We start from the raw sequence: 13997 nt of genomic DNA, 5'->3' as shown, positions 1-13997 counted from the left end.
TCACATGACTGTCAGTCCCCTGGAAGACATCCTCAGTCCGTGCTACGTGGTGTGGTAGCAAATGACCTGCCTGAGCCGTGGAGAGCAGCCTGTGGATGGCATGGTACTTCACAGGTCTCTATCTGGCGTCCTCCTCCCTCACTGCACTGCCTGGATTTATTTGATTTTTATGAGTCCTTGGCATAAGACAGCTCTGGCCACCAAGCCAGGCATCACACTAGGATGAACAAAGGACTGCCTTCTTCTCTGCCCTTGACTGATCTAAGAACACTGCTGACAACAAGGTATCTCTTTGCCCATTGTCATGGAGGTTGTTCATTCTTTATTTTCTAGGCATTGAACACACCCATAGTAGAGAAAACTTCCAGAAGTCAGTTCTCTCCTTCCACCACATGGGTCCCAGAGATTGAACTCAGGTAATTCGGCTTGCCAGTAGGTTCCTTCACTTAACACCGAGCCATCTCTCTGGTCTTTGATAATACTTTATGAAAAAATTTTCTATGTATATGTGTGTCTGTGTGAGTATCTGCCATGTGTGCTGGTGCCCATGAAGATAAAAAAAGGGGTATTATGTCCCTTGGAGCTGGAATCACTGGAGATTAGGAGCTGCCCATCATAGAAACAGAACTTGCTCTTTCCGCCATCTTGGCACCTGTGGAGGCCTGCCAGGAAAAGGACTTCTAAAGATCGCAAGTATGTCCGGAAGGCTGTGGTGCAAGGCCACTGTTGCTGGCTACAAGCGAGGTCTCCAGAACCAAAGAGAGCAAGTACACGGCTCTTCTTAAAATTGAAGGCGTTTATGCCCGAGATGAAACCGAATTCTACTTAGGCAAGAGATGTGCTTATGTGTACAAAGCAAAAAACAATACAGTGACTCCTGGAGGCAAACCAAACAAAACCAGAGTGATCTGGGGAAAAGTAACTCGGGCCCATGGAAACAGTGGTATGGTTCGTGCCAAATTCCCAAGCAACCTTCCTGCAAAGGCCATTGGACACAGAATCCATGTGATGCTGTACCCATCCTGGATTTAAACTAATGGAGAGTAAATAAATAAAAGTAGATTTGTGCTCTTGAAAAAAAAAAAAAAAGAAAGAAACAGAACTTAAGTTCTCTGGAAGTGCTCCACCAAAATTAGCAAAGATTTGATCTGAATAATGAAAGCTTCCATAGGAAAGGCACGACTTGGGGAAGAGACATAGAAAGACAGCAATACAGAAAATGCAGAAAGCAAATCACCCCCGCATGAAGACAACCCAACAAACCTGCTGAAGATCTTCAGACTGACATTTGTTGTCGAACAGGCGATCAAGGCTGCAGCTATGAAGGCTCATTGCACCAACGAACGGGTCTTCCTCAGGATGTACAGACTTACATTCATGGTACTGATAACTGTTTCTGACATAATAGTTCAACTGAACAATTTTTAGCTTGAACAGAAATGGGGAACATCCAGCAACAAGTCTACTCTGAGTGGAACAGACACACCCTTGGCAAACCTTTATTCCAAAACAGTGAAGGTAACGTCAGTTTGGAAAAGGAAGCATGTTGTTTGAAGGTGAGATACTTTTACCAGGACAAACACAGGTTGGAGAGAGAAAGAGCCAGAGAATGAGGAGAATCCAGAAGATTAGAACGGATTGCCAGAGTTAGTTTGAACCCAAGCAGAGAAATTCAGTCAGAGGCTTCAAGAGAAATCAGATTGAATCCGTCAGCTTGGAGAGGAGTTTGAGCCAGAACATCTGAGTTGAACCAGCCAGCAAGAATTCAGAAAGAACTAGAGTGAGCTCATGTAGCATTAAGTCTCAAAGGCTGAAATCATTCTAGGCCTAGATAAGACTGCAGGAAGGCTAGAAGTTTCCAGGACAGGACCTAGGTCGCTGGCTGAAGCAGTAAACCGTGAGGATGGCCATCACATCAGGCAAACAAAAGATACTTTTGCCCTCCTACTCGTTCATAATCTGTTTCCAACTAGTTCAAAGATAGCACATTTTAGAGGTGGGACATTAAACAGGACACCACCCCTCTTAACGTCACACCTTATGTTGTGTGTGGAACGTCAGTAACTAAACATAATGATGGCTACTGAGTCTGCTCATGTTCTCATGGGGAGGGGACCGACACTTCTCTAAATCCAGCCTTCCCCAGAGTTCCTTGTCACTGCCTTCTGTAAGTTCTCTGTGCCTTTGCTAATACAATGAGGGTAAGTTATATATAACAGTTAAAGTCATCTTGCCTTTCTGCAGTACCGACAGTGGAACTCATCCACATGCTAGGTAGGCAAGTGCTCTACCACTGAGTTACGTTCCCCAGGTCTAAAAAAATGATCATCTGCAGAGACTAATAGGAGCCAGATTGTGGTTTAGTGAGAGATGGCATGTTCAGCATCCACAGCATCACCCCTCAGAAAGTACTTCTAAAAACATAATAAAATCAGATAGAAATTCCTTGTGGTGTGGCAGGAATGGGGATCTAACTCCTCACGTCATCCGGACTGAACATTCCCGCAGCTGCACTAGAACTGGTCACACCCCCTGTGTGTTCCCAGTGTCCATCTCCTAGGTGAAACTAAAACTCTTAATGCCAACCCCAAGCCGAATGAGCTGCTATGAAGGACAATTAGGCCATTCCAAGACTACGACAGCTCAACAGCCCGTTTCCCCTTATGATGATCACAAACCCTGCAACCATTTCTGGTGAAAAGACTCTAAGGAAAATGTCCCTACGATACAAACTAAAATACCCAGAGTGGTCATCAAAAAAGTATTTATTCATATTGGCTGACACAGTGCATAGGATAGACTAGCCCCGGGGACATTCAAAACATTTAAGTTTCCTAACACAAGGATTTATGGGTAACAGACTAATGAGTAGCATATGGATCATAAATACCCTTCATTCTCCTTTGGGCCAACAAGGAAGGGATTTGGGACATTGCTAACATTTCATACTGTGTCTAAATTTATACCACATAGCAAATTGGCTGTATAAAGTAGACACAGCGAGTCACCACATCTTGTTTTTTTGATTAAACCTACATGTTTGTGATTTGTCTTCCTTCTGGTCTCTCAAGATTCTTCTAAATACACTGCTTTGCTTCACATACATTTTATGTCTGCTGTCCAGAGTCTTCAGTCCTTCCACACAACTGTTCTGACAATAAGCCAACAAACGACTGGCAACAAAACCAGATTAATTGATCAACTCAACATGTATATTGAAAATCAGCTCTCTTATAACACCTTTATAAAACCTCTTACAGCTTCTAATGCATTTTTCTTGATTAATGTTAGGTAGCTGGAGAGATGGCTCAGCACCTAAACGACACTCTCTTACAGAGGCCTGTGTCCTTGCACTCACACCATTTTGCTCATAACTGCCAGTAACAGTTCCAGGACATATGATACCCTCTTCAAGCCTCTGTGGACTTCTATGCTTATGTGTTGCACACGCATAGGCATACACATAATTTAAGATGTAAGAATAAAATCTTGTCTTGTTGGCTGTGGGTCTTATCCTGTAATGGCTGAGCCATCAGTCTGGCACACACGGATCAGTTTGGGAAAGACCCACTGTTCTGTAACACAGTCACAAGCAGCCCTTAGAACCCGTTTTAGAACTGTCCATGCTATGAGTAACGGCCAAAAGTGAACACCTTTTTTTTTTCGAAGCACATTTTTGAAAGCCCTTTACAGATAATGCTTAAGTTAAATGCTTATGCGTCTAAATCTACCAATGCTTGAACTCCAAACCTTATGTAAGATTAACAGTATGTTGTGCAAGAGGGGATTGCAACAGACCTGTGTACTTTTCCTTTCCTTCAGTAAGCTATAAATTCTGTTCTCTTTTTTCAGGTTCTAAATAGAGGTCTTGTCATCCTTAGACAATATATCACACAGTATCGGGCTGGGCAGTGTGATGACGAAGTCTGCAATCCATCTGCGTTTTCAGCTCATACCGTGGGAGGAGGTGTTTGGTATAATCAGGAAGCTCCACAAAGAGGCCTGAGGCCTCTGCAAAACTGACCAGAATGTTTCCAAGCTTTTTGCCTGTTCTCAGCCAAAAGAGGAATGTTTCCATTTCCATGGATGTGACTAACAAACTCTATCAAAGGATGGAATTGTTGTTTGAAAGTGAACCAAACGGCTTCAACACAAAAGGTAAGAGAAAAACCCAAGTAATAAAATCCAGCTGTGGCTGATCCTGCTCCAAGAATACAAGTCATAGCAGCTCGTCAGTTCTCCCCACTTCAAATACCATTTAAGGCTACCATTAAGGCCTTATTGTTGTTTTAAAGATTTATTTATTATGTATAAGTACACTGTAGCTATCTTCAGATACACCAGAAAAGGACATCAGATTCCTTCACAGATGGTTGTGAGTCACCATGTGGTTGCTGGAATTTGAACTCAGGACCTTTGTAAGATCATTCGGTGCTCTTAACCACTGAGCCACCTCTCCAGCCCTGTGAGGCCTTATTCTAAAGGCGAAGAAAACTACAATTCCCTGGAAAATAAGTGAGCGAGCGACAGAATTGGAAACCAGCAGGGCAGGAAGACACTGAAGCATCACTGTCTCTGCCCTGGATCAGTATTCCTCAAACCCCACAGATCAATCACTGTCTCTGCCCTGGATCAATATTCCTCAAACCCCACAGATCAATCACTGTCTCTGCCCTGGATCAATATTCCTCAAACCCCACAGATCAATCACTGTCTCTGCCCTGGGTATCAGTATTGCTCAAACCCCACAGATCATTAGCATCAGAATTACCATAAGTGGGGTGGGGGGGGGGGTTGGAGGGCTGGCCCCATGGAATGTTCATGCTAGAAGTTGAGGCAGGAGAATTGCTTCAAGTCCTGGAATTCAAGACCACAAGGGCAGCATAGTTGAATATGTCAGGGGAATGACATCATGAGTTCCCACAGCCCCTGAGTATCTGTAGGTGATGACTGACAGCTGGGGGAGGGAGAGACAGCCACCGGCAAGTTATCTGTGCTTTTATAATATGTAAATCCACCACAGGCTCGTTTGTGATGCTTCTGACCAAGCTTCGTATGCAAAGTAATCATTCAGCATCAATACAAGCTCATTAATGAAATTAAAGAAAGCCTTTGACTAAAGGGAAGATAGTAACTTCAGCTTCAGGGGATCGAAGGGTAGGTGGGATTTTACCCACATCATGATTTATGTGATGGATCTAGGGCTTGGAAAATACAGTATGTTTCATTTGTGTAAGTTTTATTTGCAAATTGTCCAGGCTTAGGAACTTCTCTCCTCAAACGCCAAGAGGGGAGCAGGGAAGAGGCACGGGCTAAAGGAGCAACAGCTGCATCCTCGGAAGACTGCAGGAGGCTACAGAGGTGAGAGGCACTTTGTGGTGGGTTTGCTGGCTTTGTCGATGGCAAGGTGAGCTGGGTGGGTTAAATCAAAGAGCACATGTAGAACAATGCCCAAGGGACATAAGGGGCAAGGATAAAGATGAGGAAAACCCACAGCCAACCTCAGAACATACTGGAGAAATGGGGAAAGCAGTCATCTGAAGATCCCCACTGCATAAAAGAGCTTATCTTGGGACTATTTGACTCCCAGAAAGTAGCACAGAAAAGCCTACAGCTGTCATGTTTCTGGTGGGCACTCCCTCTGTGGAGAAGTAAGTAGTGAATAAAACAGGGTGGTGATAAGGTATACTCTTCCCACAAACCTGAAGTGGGCACCCGAGAAACAGTCAATACTACTTAAAGCCCGTGGAGCACTTCGAGACTCAAGGCTAATGCATGGAGAGAGTCAGAGTCATCTTTTGTCCAGAAGGACTCAAGACAGCTTGAAGCATCTAAGGAGAAGCTGAGAGTACAAGGCTGACTTCCTTTCCCCGGGCCTGAATGTCCCATCTATCTATGCCTCTGCATTCTTGCTATGATCCACAGAGGGCATGGGGGTTGCAAGCTGAGAGAATGGAAGCCCAGAAGTGCTTCGAGTTTGCTTCAGTTCAGCTTCACACAGTACCCAAACCAATGCCAGCTAGGAAACCCATCAAAAATATTAAGCAATTAAAAATCATCAAGGAAAAAAAAAGCTAATAGACAATTTCATAAGGTAAAACTCTGATAATAAAATCAAAGAAAAAATTAAGACTGTCTGGACAAGATACCAACAGATGTGATAAAAATGAACACTACTATATAAGTAACCCACATATATTTTACACACACTACAATGGTAAACAAACAGGTAAAGGGTATAAACTTATGACTGATAGAAAAAAATATTTCAAGTGGTTCACACACAATGTGGATAAAAGGAAGAATAGAACATGCTAAATAATTAAAATGTAAGATTCAACCTTTTTAGTTGTTATTGTCTGGGCCACAAAGAGCGACCTCATCAGTTAAGTGTATTTGTTGTTCCTAAAGGGCAGGGTTAGATTTTCAGCATCCTCTTCAGAGAACTTGCAAGTGCCTATAACTACAACTTCAGGGAATCTGATGCCTTTTTCTGGCTTTGAAGGCAGACAGATGCTCATGGACACCACCACGCCACACACACAAACATCTGATAAAAAAAAATGAATGTTTAAAAAAGCTAATGTTTAAGAATATTGCTAACATAACTGGTAAATTTCTACAGATAGATAGCTTTACCATACTCTATGGTTTTCCCAAACTACAAAGACTAGACCAGTGGTTCTTAACCTTCCTAATGTGGTCACCCTCTAATACCTCATATTGTGGTTACCCCAACCAAAAAATGATTTATTACTTTATAACTAATTTTTCTGATGCTTAAGAACATCCACATTAACCAGGTATTTTATGATAAAATGTGCATTATATGGCTTGAAAGCTTGATATCAAAAATCACATATAGCAAAAGTACTAGAAATAAAAATTTCACATTTTATATTTTTCAGTATTTTTCCAATTTTCTGTGGTATGCATTGGAGTTGAAACCAGATGAACCTGAGGCCCTACAGCACTCTGATGTCTCCCAGCCTGATAGGAGCACATTTCTGCAAATGATGGGTATACTGTTCTGTAGCATTCTTTCCACTTAACTACACAACAGAGTATATCCTCCCTCCTTCTAGTTTTTGTTTTGTTATGTTATGTTTTTTAACACAGGGTCTTTTGGTGTAACAGCACTTGGAACTCACCCTGTAGACCAGGCTGGCCTCTGCCTCCCGACGGCAGGAATGAAAGGTGAGCCCCTCCACCCGGCTCAGAAAACTACATCCTTTTAACATTTAGTTTTGTGCACGCATGTGCATATGCCACATGTGTGAGGTGCACTTGGAACCAGAGGAGCGTGTCGGATACACTGGAACTGGGGTTACAGGTGGTTGATAAACTGGCACGGCTGCTGGGAAGGGGAGCCATTTGGTCAGCCTCTAGAACACTGGTTCTTACCTGTGTCAAGATTCCAAGTTTGCATACCATGCATCTGAGATGCTTATGATCCACAACAGTAGCAAAATTAGTTATAAAGTAATAATGAAATTATTTTATGGTTGGGGTAACCACAATATGAGGTATTAGAGGGTGACCACATTAGGAAGGTTAAGAACCACTGGTCTAGTCTTTGTAGTTTGGGCAAACCATAGAGTATGGTAAAGCGATGTATTGGTAGAAATTTACCAGCTAACAATGGGCTCAGGGAATAGACCGTGCCTCAGACCAAACAAGCTCTAAGTGAATGAGCATTACCCAAATCATGGTTCACAGATTACTACCAACCTGCGGTGATCTAAGCATACAAGGTGAGTTTGAACACAATGCTACTTTGTTTGCTCATTTTGTGGGTTGCAGTGCTGAACCTTGTATATGCTAAAGGCCCTCTCCCACTGACAGCTACCCACATCTTCCTGCCTCTTAAAAAAAATTAGCCTGACAGAAGAGACAGCTAAAACCTTTGGGTCATTACCACAAATTGCATGAGGCACATTAACTGGAATATCTCACCTCAGTTAATCTTATCCGACATAAAACAAAACATTTATACATTAGTCTGATGGAAGATTTTGATTTTAATGCTAGAAAACCTTTTTGTTCTTGGTACTTTAGATTTAATTTTATATGTATACACGTTAGCCTGCAGGTAAGTACAGACACCATGATGCCCAAAGATTGCCAGAAGAGAACTGGATTTCTTGAAACCTGGAGTTGTGAGCCACCAGGTAATTGCTGAGAATCGAACCCTGATCCTCTCCACAAGAGCGACAAATGCTCTTAAGTACCCTACTGTTTCAAGCCCTTATAGGGGACTGTAAATAGTTTAAAGTAAACAGGACAAGGCATTTCAGGCCTCTTTGCTGCAGGCAGACTTTTTCTTGCCTTTTAAAAACTAAAAATTATAAAGAACAAACTATTTCCAGGGGCTGGGATATAGCTCAATGGTAGAGCCCTGGTTCAGAATGGGCACCATGGCAGGTGGGCAGACAACAGAGGAAGACACAACTTCTAAAGAGATAATTTAAGCTCATAAACACACTGCTTTAAACAACCATCCACATTTCCCAAAGTTCTTCACACATGCTTGGGACCAGATGGTGTTGTTTTGCTCAGTTTATCTACCCTAGTTTCTCAGCTCAAAAGTGGAATATCTTCTTTTATCAACAAATACGTGCCTTACTCCAATCTTTGTCAAGTTCCTCCTCCAGCTCACCCTTTGTGCCTGAGGTAATAATCCACCACACGAACTCTGGAGCTAGTGGTAGGCAGAATGCTATGACCCAGCTTCCACAGTCAGAGCTGCGTGAGAGAGAGCTTTCCAAATTAGACAGCGGCTTTTTCAAGTGGGTCTGCCACACCCATTTTCTTTATCTGCACTCTTTAGTACTCAGATGCCTTCTTCTCAGAAGCCCTTCCTGCCTACATCACTAAATTCCCATCAGTATTGGTCCTCACCGCCTCTCAACCCATGCTCCCAACAGACCCCTGTAAATGACTGCAGAGAACACACCAAAACACATAGTCCTCCTGCCTCTGGGTCACTGCTTTGTGCAGGAACCTCACGTAAAGTAAACACTTAAATGTTCCTGGGCAAGTCTGGACCCCACACACACTGATCCCAATGTAATGCCTCCAGTTAATTAAGCATCTGATATGCCTGCAGGCACCATAGAATGTACGGAAGGTGGTCCTCTCCATCTACCACTTAGGATTCAAACTCAGTTTGTCAGGCTTGGCAGCAAGCACTTTACCCACTGCTGCCTGTGTCTTCTAGTACTTGTAAACCATTTATTGGCTCTGATGATGGTATTGTTTTCTAACACTTCCATCTATAACGAGGGGTGACAGAAGAAATGGACTTGACAGTAGCTTTCTTCATTCATGAGAAATTAGCACACACACACTCGCACAAACACGCACAGTGTGTTTCACATGTACACACTGTAAGGAGGTCAGAGGCAGTGTTCATCCCCCCCCCCCCCCCATGTCAGGGTTTCTCTCTGTGGCCCTGGCTGCCCCAGAACTAAGTGGACCAAGTTGGTCTCAAACTCAGACTTCTGCACACCTCTGCCTCCCGAGGGCTGGGATTAAAGGTATGCCACCATCATCACCACCTTTTACATCAGGGCCTTATTATCTTGGCAGCTTTGTTATATACACCAGGCTGGCCAACCTTCCAGTGTCTGGTGACTGTCTGGTCTTCATCTCCCCATCTTGCCATAGGATTCTGGATATGAAAGACACAGGCCACTGTATCCAGCTTTGGTTTCCCCCCACCTCCCTCCAGTTTTGTTTGGTGCGGCTTCATGACACACTTTATTTTAAAAACGATTATGTTTTAGACACTGCTTTGTTCAGCTGCCTTCTGTTCATGATGTTTAAAAAGTTTGGGGCCTCATATACATTGATAGGGTATCATGTTCCTCAACTCCATTTTTCATTTTTCTTTACATCCTCAATACTTAAAACTGGGATTCTTCCTCCCACCCAACTTCTGAGGCAGGGTCTGACTGTATTCTCTGAGCAAGCTCTATGCCTCAATCTCCCCAGGCAGGAGTGTGTAGGGAACCACACCAGACTGCCACCTCTGTGTAAATACTACCAACAGTCACGAGCTCTTCTTTATTTCTCTCATTTTTTCAGACAGGGTCTTTCCACATAGTCCTGGCTGTGACAGAACTTCAAGTGTCCCTTCTGGGATTAAACTGTGTGCCATGACTCCCAGTATTCGGCTTTCTTTATGATGGCTGGTCTTATACAACATCCTGTTTCCCCATGCTCAAATCTCAAAAAGGTTTTCTTTCTTTCTTTTTTTAAAAGATTTATTTATTATATATAAGTACACTGTAGCTGTCTTCAGACACACCAGAAGAGGGCATCAGACCCCATTACGGATGGTTGTGAGCCACCATGTGGTGCTGGGATTTGAACTCATGACCTCTGGAGGAGCAGGCAGTGCTCTTAACCACTGAGCCATCTCTCCAGCCCTCAAAAAGGTTTTCTGTAGAAATCCCACTGCACACATGGCAACTGTTTTAGAAACAAGACATACTAATTCACCTAAGGTTTATTTATTGGCTCGAGAAGAATGTGCATGAGAACGAGGCTGTATGGCAGATACAGAACAGACTGTGGCAGCACCAGAGGCCCAGCCTCTCTCCTCCACAGACATGTGACTTCAGGGACAGACCACACAGTCCAGGAAAAAGAGCAGCTCTTGAGAAAAACAGTTTAAATCGACTTTTCCAATTGACCATACCTTTTGATATATTAAATTCAAATAATGGATACATTCAGAGGCCCAAATGTTTGGCATAGAATAAAATCATGTTCATTTATTTTTTTCTGCATCTTAGAAGGCATAAAATTAAATATGTTGAATGTAATAAATTCATCCATACAAGTGCAAGTCACCAGCTATAGTGCATTTTATGGCAGATTTATTACTTAAAAATGTACCAGGAAATCAAAAAAGAGGGGCTATGTCTGTTTAACTTTTATTAAAGTGTATGTAGGAAGTCTTCAGAAATCAAATATGAGCATGAAGATGTGGCCAAACATAAACTCTATCAAATTCAGTGAAAAGTTGCTGACTTTAAATAGTAGTTGTAAGAATGACCAATATATATTCTTTGTTAACAACCTCTCACTCTACAGTAAAAAAAAAAAAAAAAAAAAAAAAAGATAAACATTCAGTAAACATTCTTTCCTAAGGTAGTTTCCCTTATAGATCAGTGATTTATCCATTTCTTTGTATACACAAATTTGTTGAACATACCAATCAGTGGTTCTCACAATTGAAAAATAAAAGCACAAAAAAGTTTACACTCTTGTACAGGTAAATCAAAGATCACCTTGAATTAAACTGGATCTCCTTAAGGGCATAGTATAGTTTCAGTTTCATTACCTATTACATAATTAGTTTCTTACATACAAATATTGACATATTTGGCTTGTGCTTCGAAGCCTTTGTGTCTACGAAATCCACATCAATGCAGCTCATAACTGGAAGTCACTGGGAAGGTCTTTGCTGCTGCTGGGTTTGACATGGTCGTGTGTTAGAGTCTCTTCAGCACCTGCTGTGGCCCTGCACACTGGGGAGGCATCCTCCATGTCTGGATCTAAGCCTTCAGGGCAGGGAAGTTTCAGTAGCTCTTCTCTGAGTTGAGCAGTATGGCGCTAGGTGGAGAAAATTGTTAATATCAGAAATGTGAACACTGTGATCTCAGCACATCGCTGAGACAAGACTTTGATTTTAACATGCTCCAGTATCAAGTGCACAAATGTTTGCTTGATTTTAACATACTCCAGTATCAAGTGCACAAATGTTTGCTTGCTATCTTCTTATGGCAGCCAGTGTGTCTCATTTAAAACAGTAAACAAAACTCTCAAGAATCCCCACACTCTGCTGGAGAGATGGTTCAGAGTTTCAGAGCACTGGCTATTTTTCATGAAGACCCAGGTTCAATTCCAATCACTGTCAATGGCAGCTAAAACCTGTCTGTAACTTAAGTTCCTGGGCTTGGGACACCTCCATTCGAATATACATGCAGGGGAAAGTTCTAAACTCAAAATTAATTCCAGATGTTGAAAAGCTCAGAGTAACATTCTACAAAAGAGTAAACTCTACCTGCTCAAAAACATGGTATAGATCTAGAGAACCTGCATGTGCCTTGACCTTGGCCACAGGAATTAGCATCACCAATGACTTACAAACATCAATAGTTTGATATATGTATTCTTTTAAAGGCAGTAATTCCTTGTGTTGTCACAGATGCCAACTCTAAAAAGGACAAGTGAACAAATTAACCTAGACTGGGTACTTATCGGAACAATACAGCCCTTGTCTGACCTGTGCAAGGCTTTGAGTTTTGACCTTTAGTTCTTGGGGTTGGGATGGGGGAAGATTCTACAAACCGAAAAATACACAACCACAAGACAAAAACCTAAACTACACAATACTGCCCACACTTACACTGCTGTTTTTGCAAATGGAAACCAATGTGTTTCCATAGCAGAGCCCTCTGTAAGCTGCAATGTTTCTACACTGTTCACTTTAACTCAGAAGAAACGTAAGAAATAATCCTATCATTCAGATTTAAAATTTTTAAACATATTCAAAAAAGTCCAGAGACTAAATAATTGTGTTATCACATCTTGCCTTATAATATAAGATGCTAAGAGAGGTTGGATGCTTCTGACTATAAATAGCACTTAAAGTCTTTTTAAAAAGAACAGTTTATGATGAATAGAAGAGGAAACTAGCTGATTTTGAAAATTAAGTAACTTTAAAACAGTGATTTTGGGAGTTTAGTTGTATAGGCATGTACAAGTGAGAAGACGTAAGACAACTTGTAGTGGTCAGTTTTTTCCTTTGCCCATGTGGGTCTCAGGGATCAAACTCAGGTCATCGGGCATGGTGGCAAATGCCTTTACTCACTGAATGATCTGGATGCCCCACTAAGCAGTTCTCGCAGAACAATCTTTACATATAAAAGATGTTCATTGCCTGCAGAGATGGCTCAGTGGTTAGAGCACTGACTGCTCTTCCAGAGGTCCTGAGTTCAACTCCCAGCAACCACATGGTGGCTCACAACCATCTGTAATGGGGTCTGATGCCCTCTTCTGGTGGGTCTGAAGACAGCGACAGTGTACTCACATACACAAAATAAATAAATCTTTAAAAACATAATCATTTAAAAGATGTTCCTGTGATCACTAACAAAGCAAGGGCATGGTGCACACTAGAGACTCTGTAGCTTGTGTGAAGCCTGAGTACTAGCTGGAGGTGTGAAGGGTAGAGAAAGGCTGAGACAATCACACACTATCAGCCACCTATACAGTTTAAAGCATAATGCCATACTTGGATCTTACAAGTCTCCAGCACACTGACTGAGGAAGGAGGAAAACTTCTCACTATTATGAGGAACTGGACTTAGGAGGGGTAGGATACTATAACTCTCATTAGGAACTCAAGCTGTTATATGTCCTTCCTTGACTAGCCTTCTTCAGCAAAAATGTAGCTGAAAGAATAAAAATCTTCAACAGTTTGGAAATAAAGAATTTCTAAGCCAGAGTTTGGCACGGTAGCTCATGTCTCTAAGTCCAGCACTAGGTAGACAGAGGATGGCAGATCTGAGTTTGAGGGCATCCTAGTGTACATAGTTAGATTCAGGCCAGCCACGAGTACAGAGTAATACCCAGTCTCACAAACAAAAATAAAAAAAACAATCCTTCAAAATAATACACAATACAATACTTTCAGGTAAAAGCCGATGCAGAAATAAAGACTGCAGGTGTTAAGGATGTATGTGAGCAAAGCTGCAGCTGGGCACTTATCCAGGGAGTATCAAGCTAGTGTGCACCAGGAAGAAGGGAAGGGAGTACATGGTACACACTGAAGATAAGACTGAAAGGTCTCCCACTAAGCATATCAACTAAATAAAGGGGGTTAAGCAATATCTACATATCTGAGAGGTCTGGAAACTAAGTGCAGAAAGCTGGAAGAATCTATCTAAAGGAAGGTATAGCCCCACTCAATGTTTAAAGAA

The 13997-nt window shown here is 42.1% G+C and overlaps 1 protein-coding gene and 1 pseudogene across 5 annotated transcripts in view; one reads left to right on the top strand and one right to left on the bottom strand.

Moving 5' to 3' along the window:
• The first annotated feature begins 695 nt into the window (after nucleotides 1-695).
• Nucleotides 696-1032, top strand: LOC308413713 (large ribosomal subunit protein eL33-like; annotated as a pseudogene). The gene has a single exon. The product of its transcript is annotated as a large ribosomal subunit protein eL33-like (transcript).
• A 9432-nt stretch (nucleotides 1033-10464) lies between these two features.
• The window catches only part of BIRC6 (baculoviral IAP repeat containing 6), a gene marked incomplete at its 5' end in the record, with an annotated part of 154276 nt that continues 150743 nt past the window's right edge, over nucleotides 10465-13997 (bottom strand). For all 4 annotated transcript variants that reach the window (XM_080927706.1, XM_080927708.1, XM_080927707.1 and 1 more), the window contains one exon: nucleotides 10465-11625. In XM_080927706.1, coding sequence (XP_080783832.1) covers nucleotides 11446-11625 — 180 coding nt within the window. In that variant the 3' untranslated portion in view covers nucleotides 10465-11445. The remainder of the gene's footprint in view (nucleotides 11626-13997) is intronic.

This window comes from Micromys minutus (genome assembly GCF_963924665.1).
Source record: "Micromys minutus genome assembly, chromosome: 1".
Classification (NCBI taxonomy): domain Eukaryota; kingdom Metazoa; phylum Chordata; class Mammalia; order Rodentia; family Muridae; genus Micromys; species Micromys minutus.
Note: the sequence above shows the minus strand (reverse complement) of the source record. Positions and strands in the feature narration are given on the sequence as shown.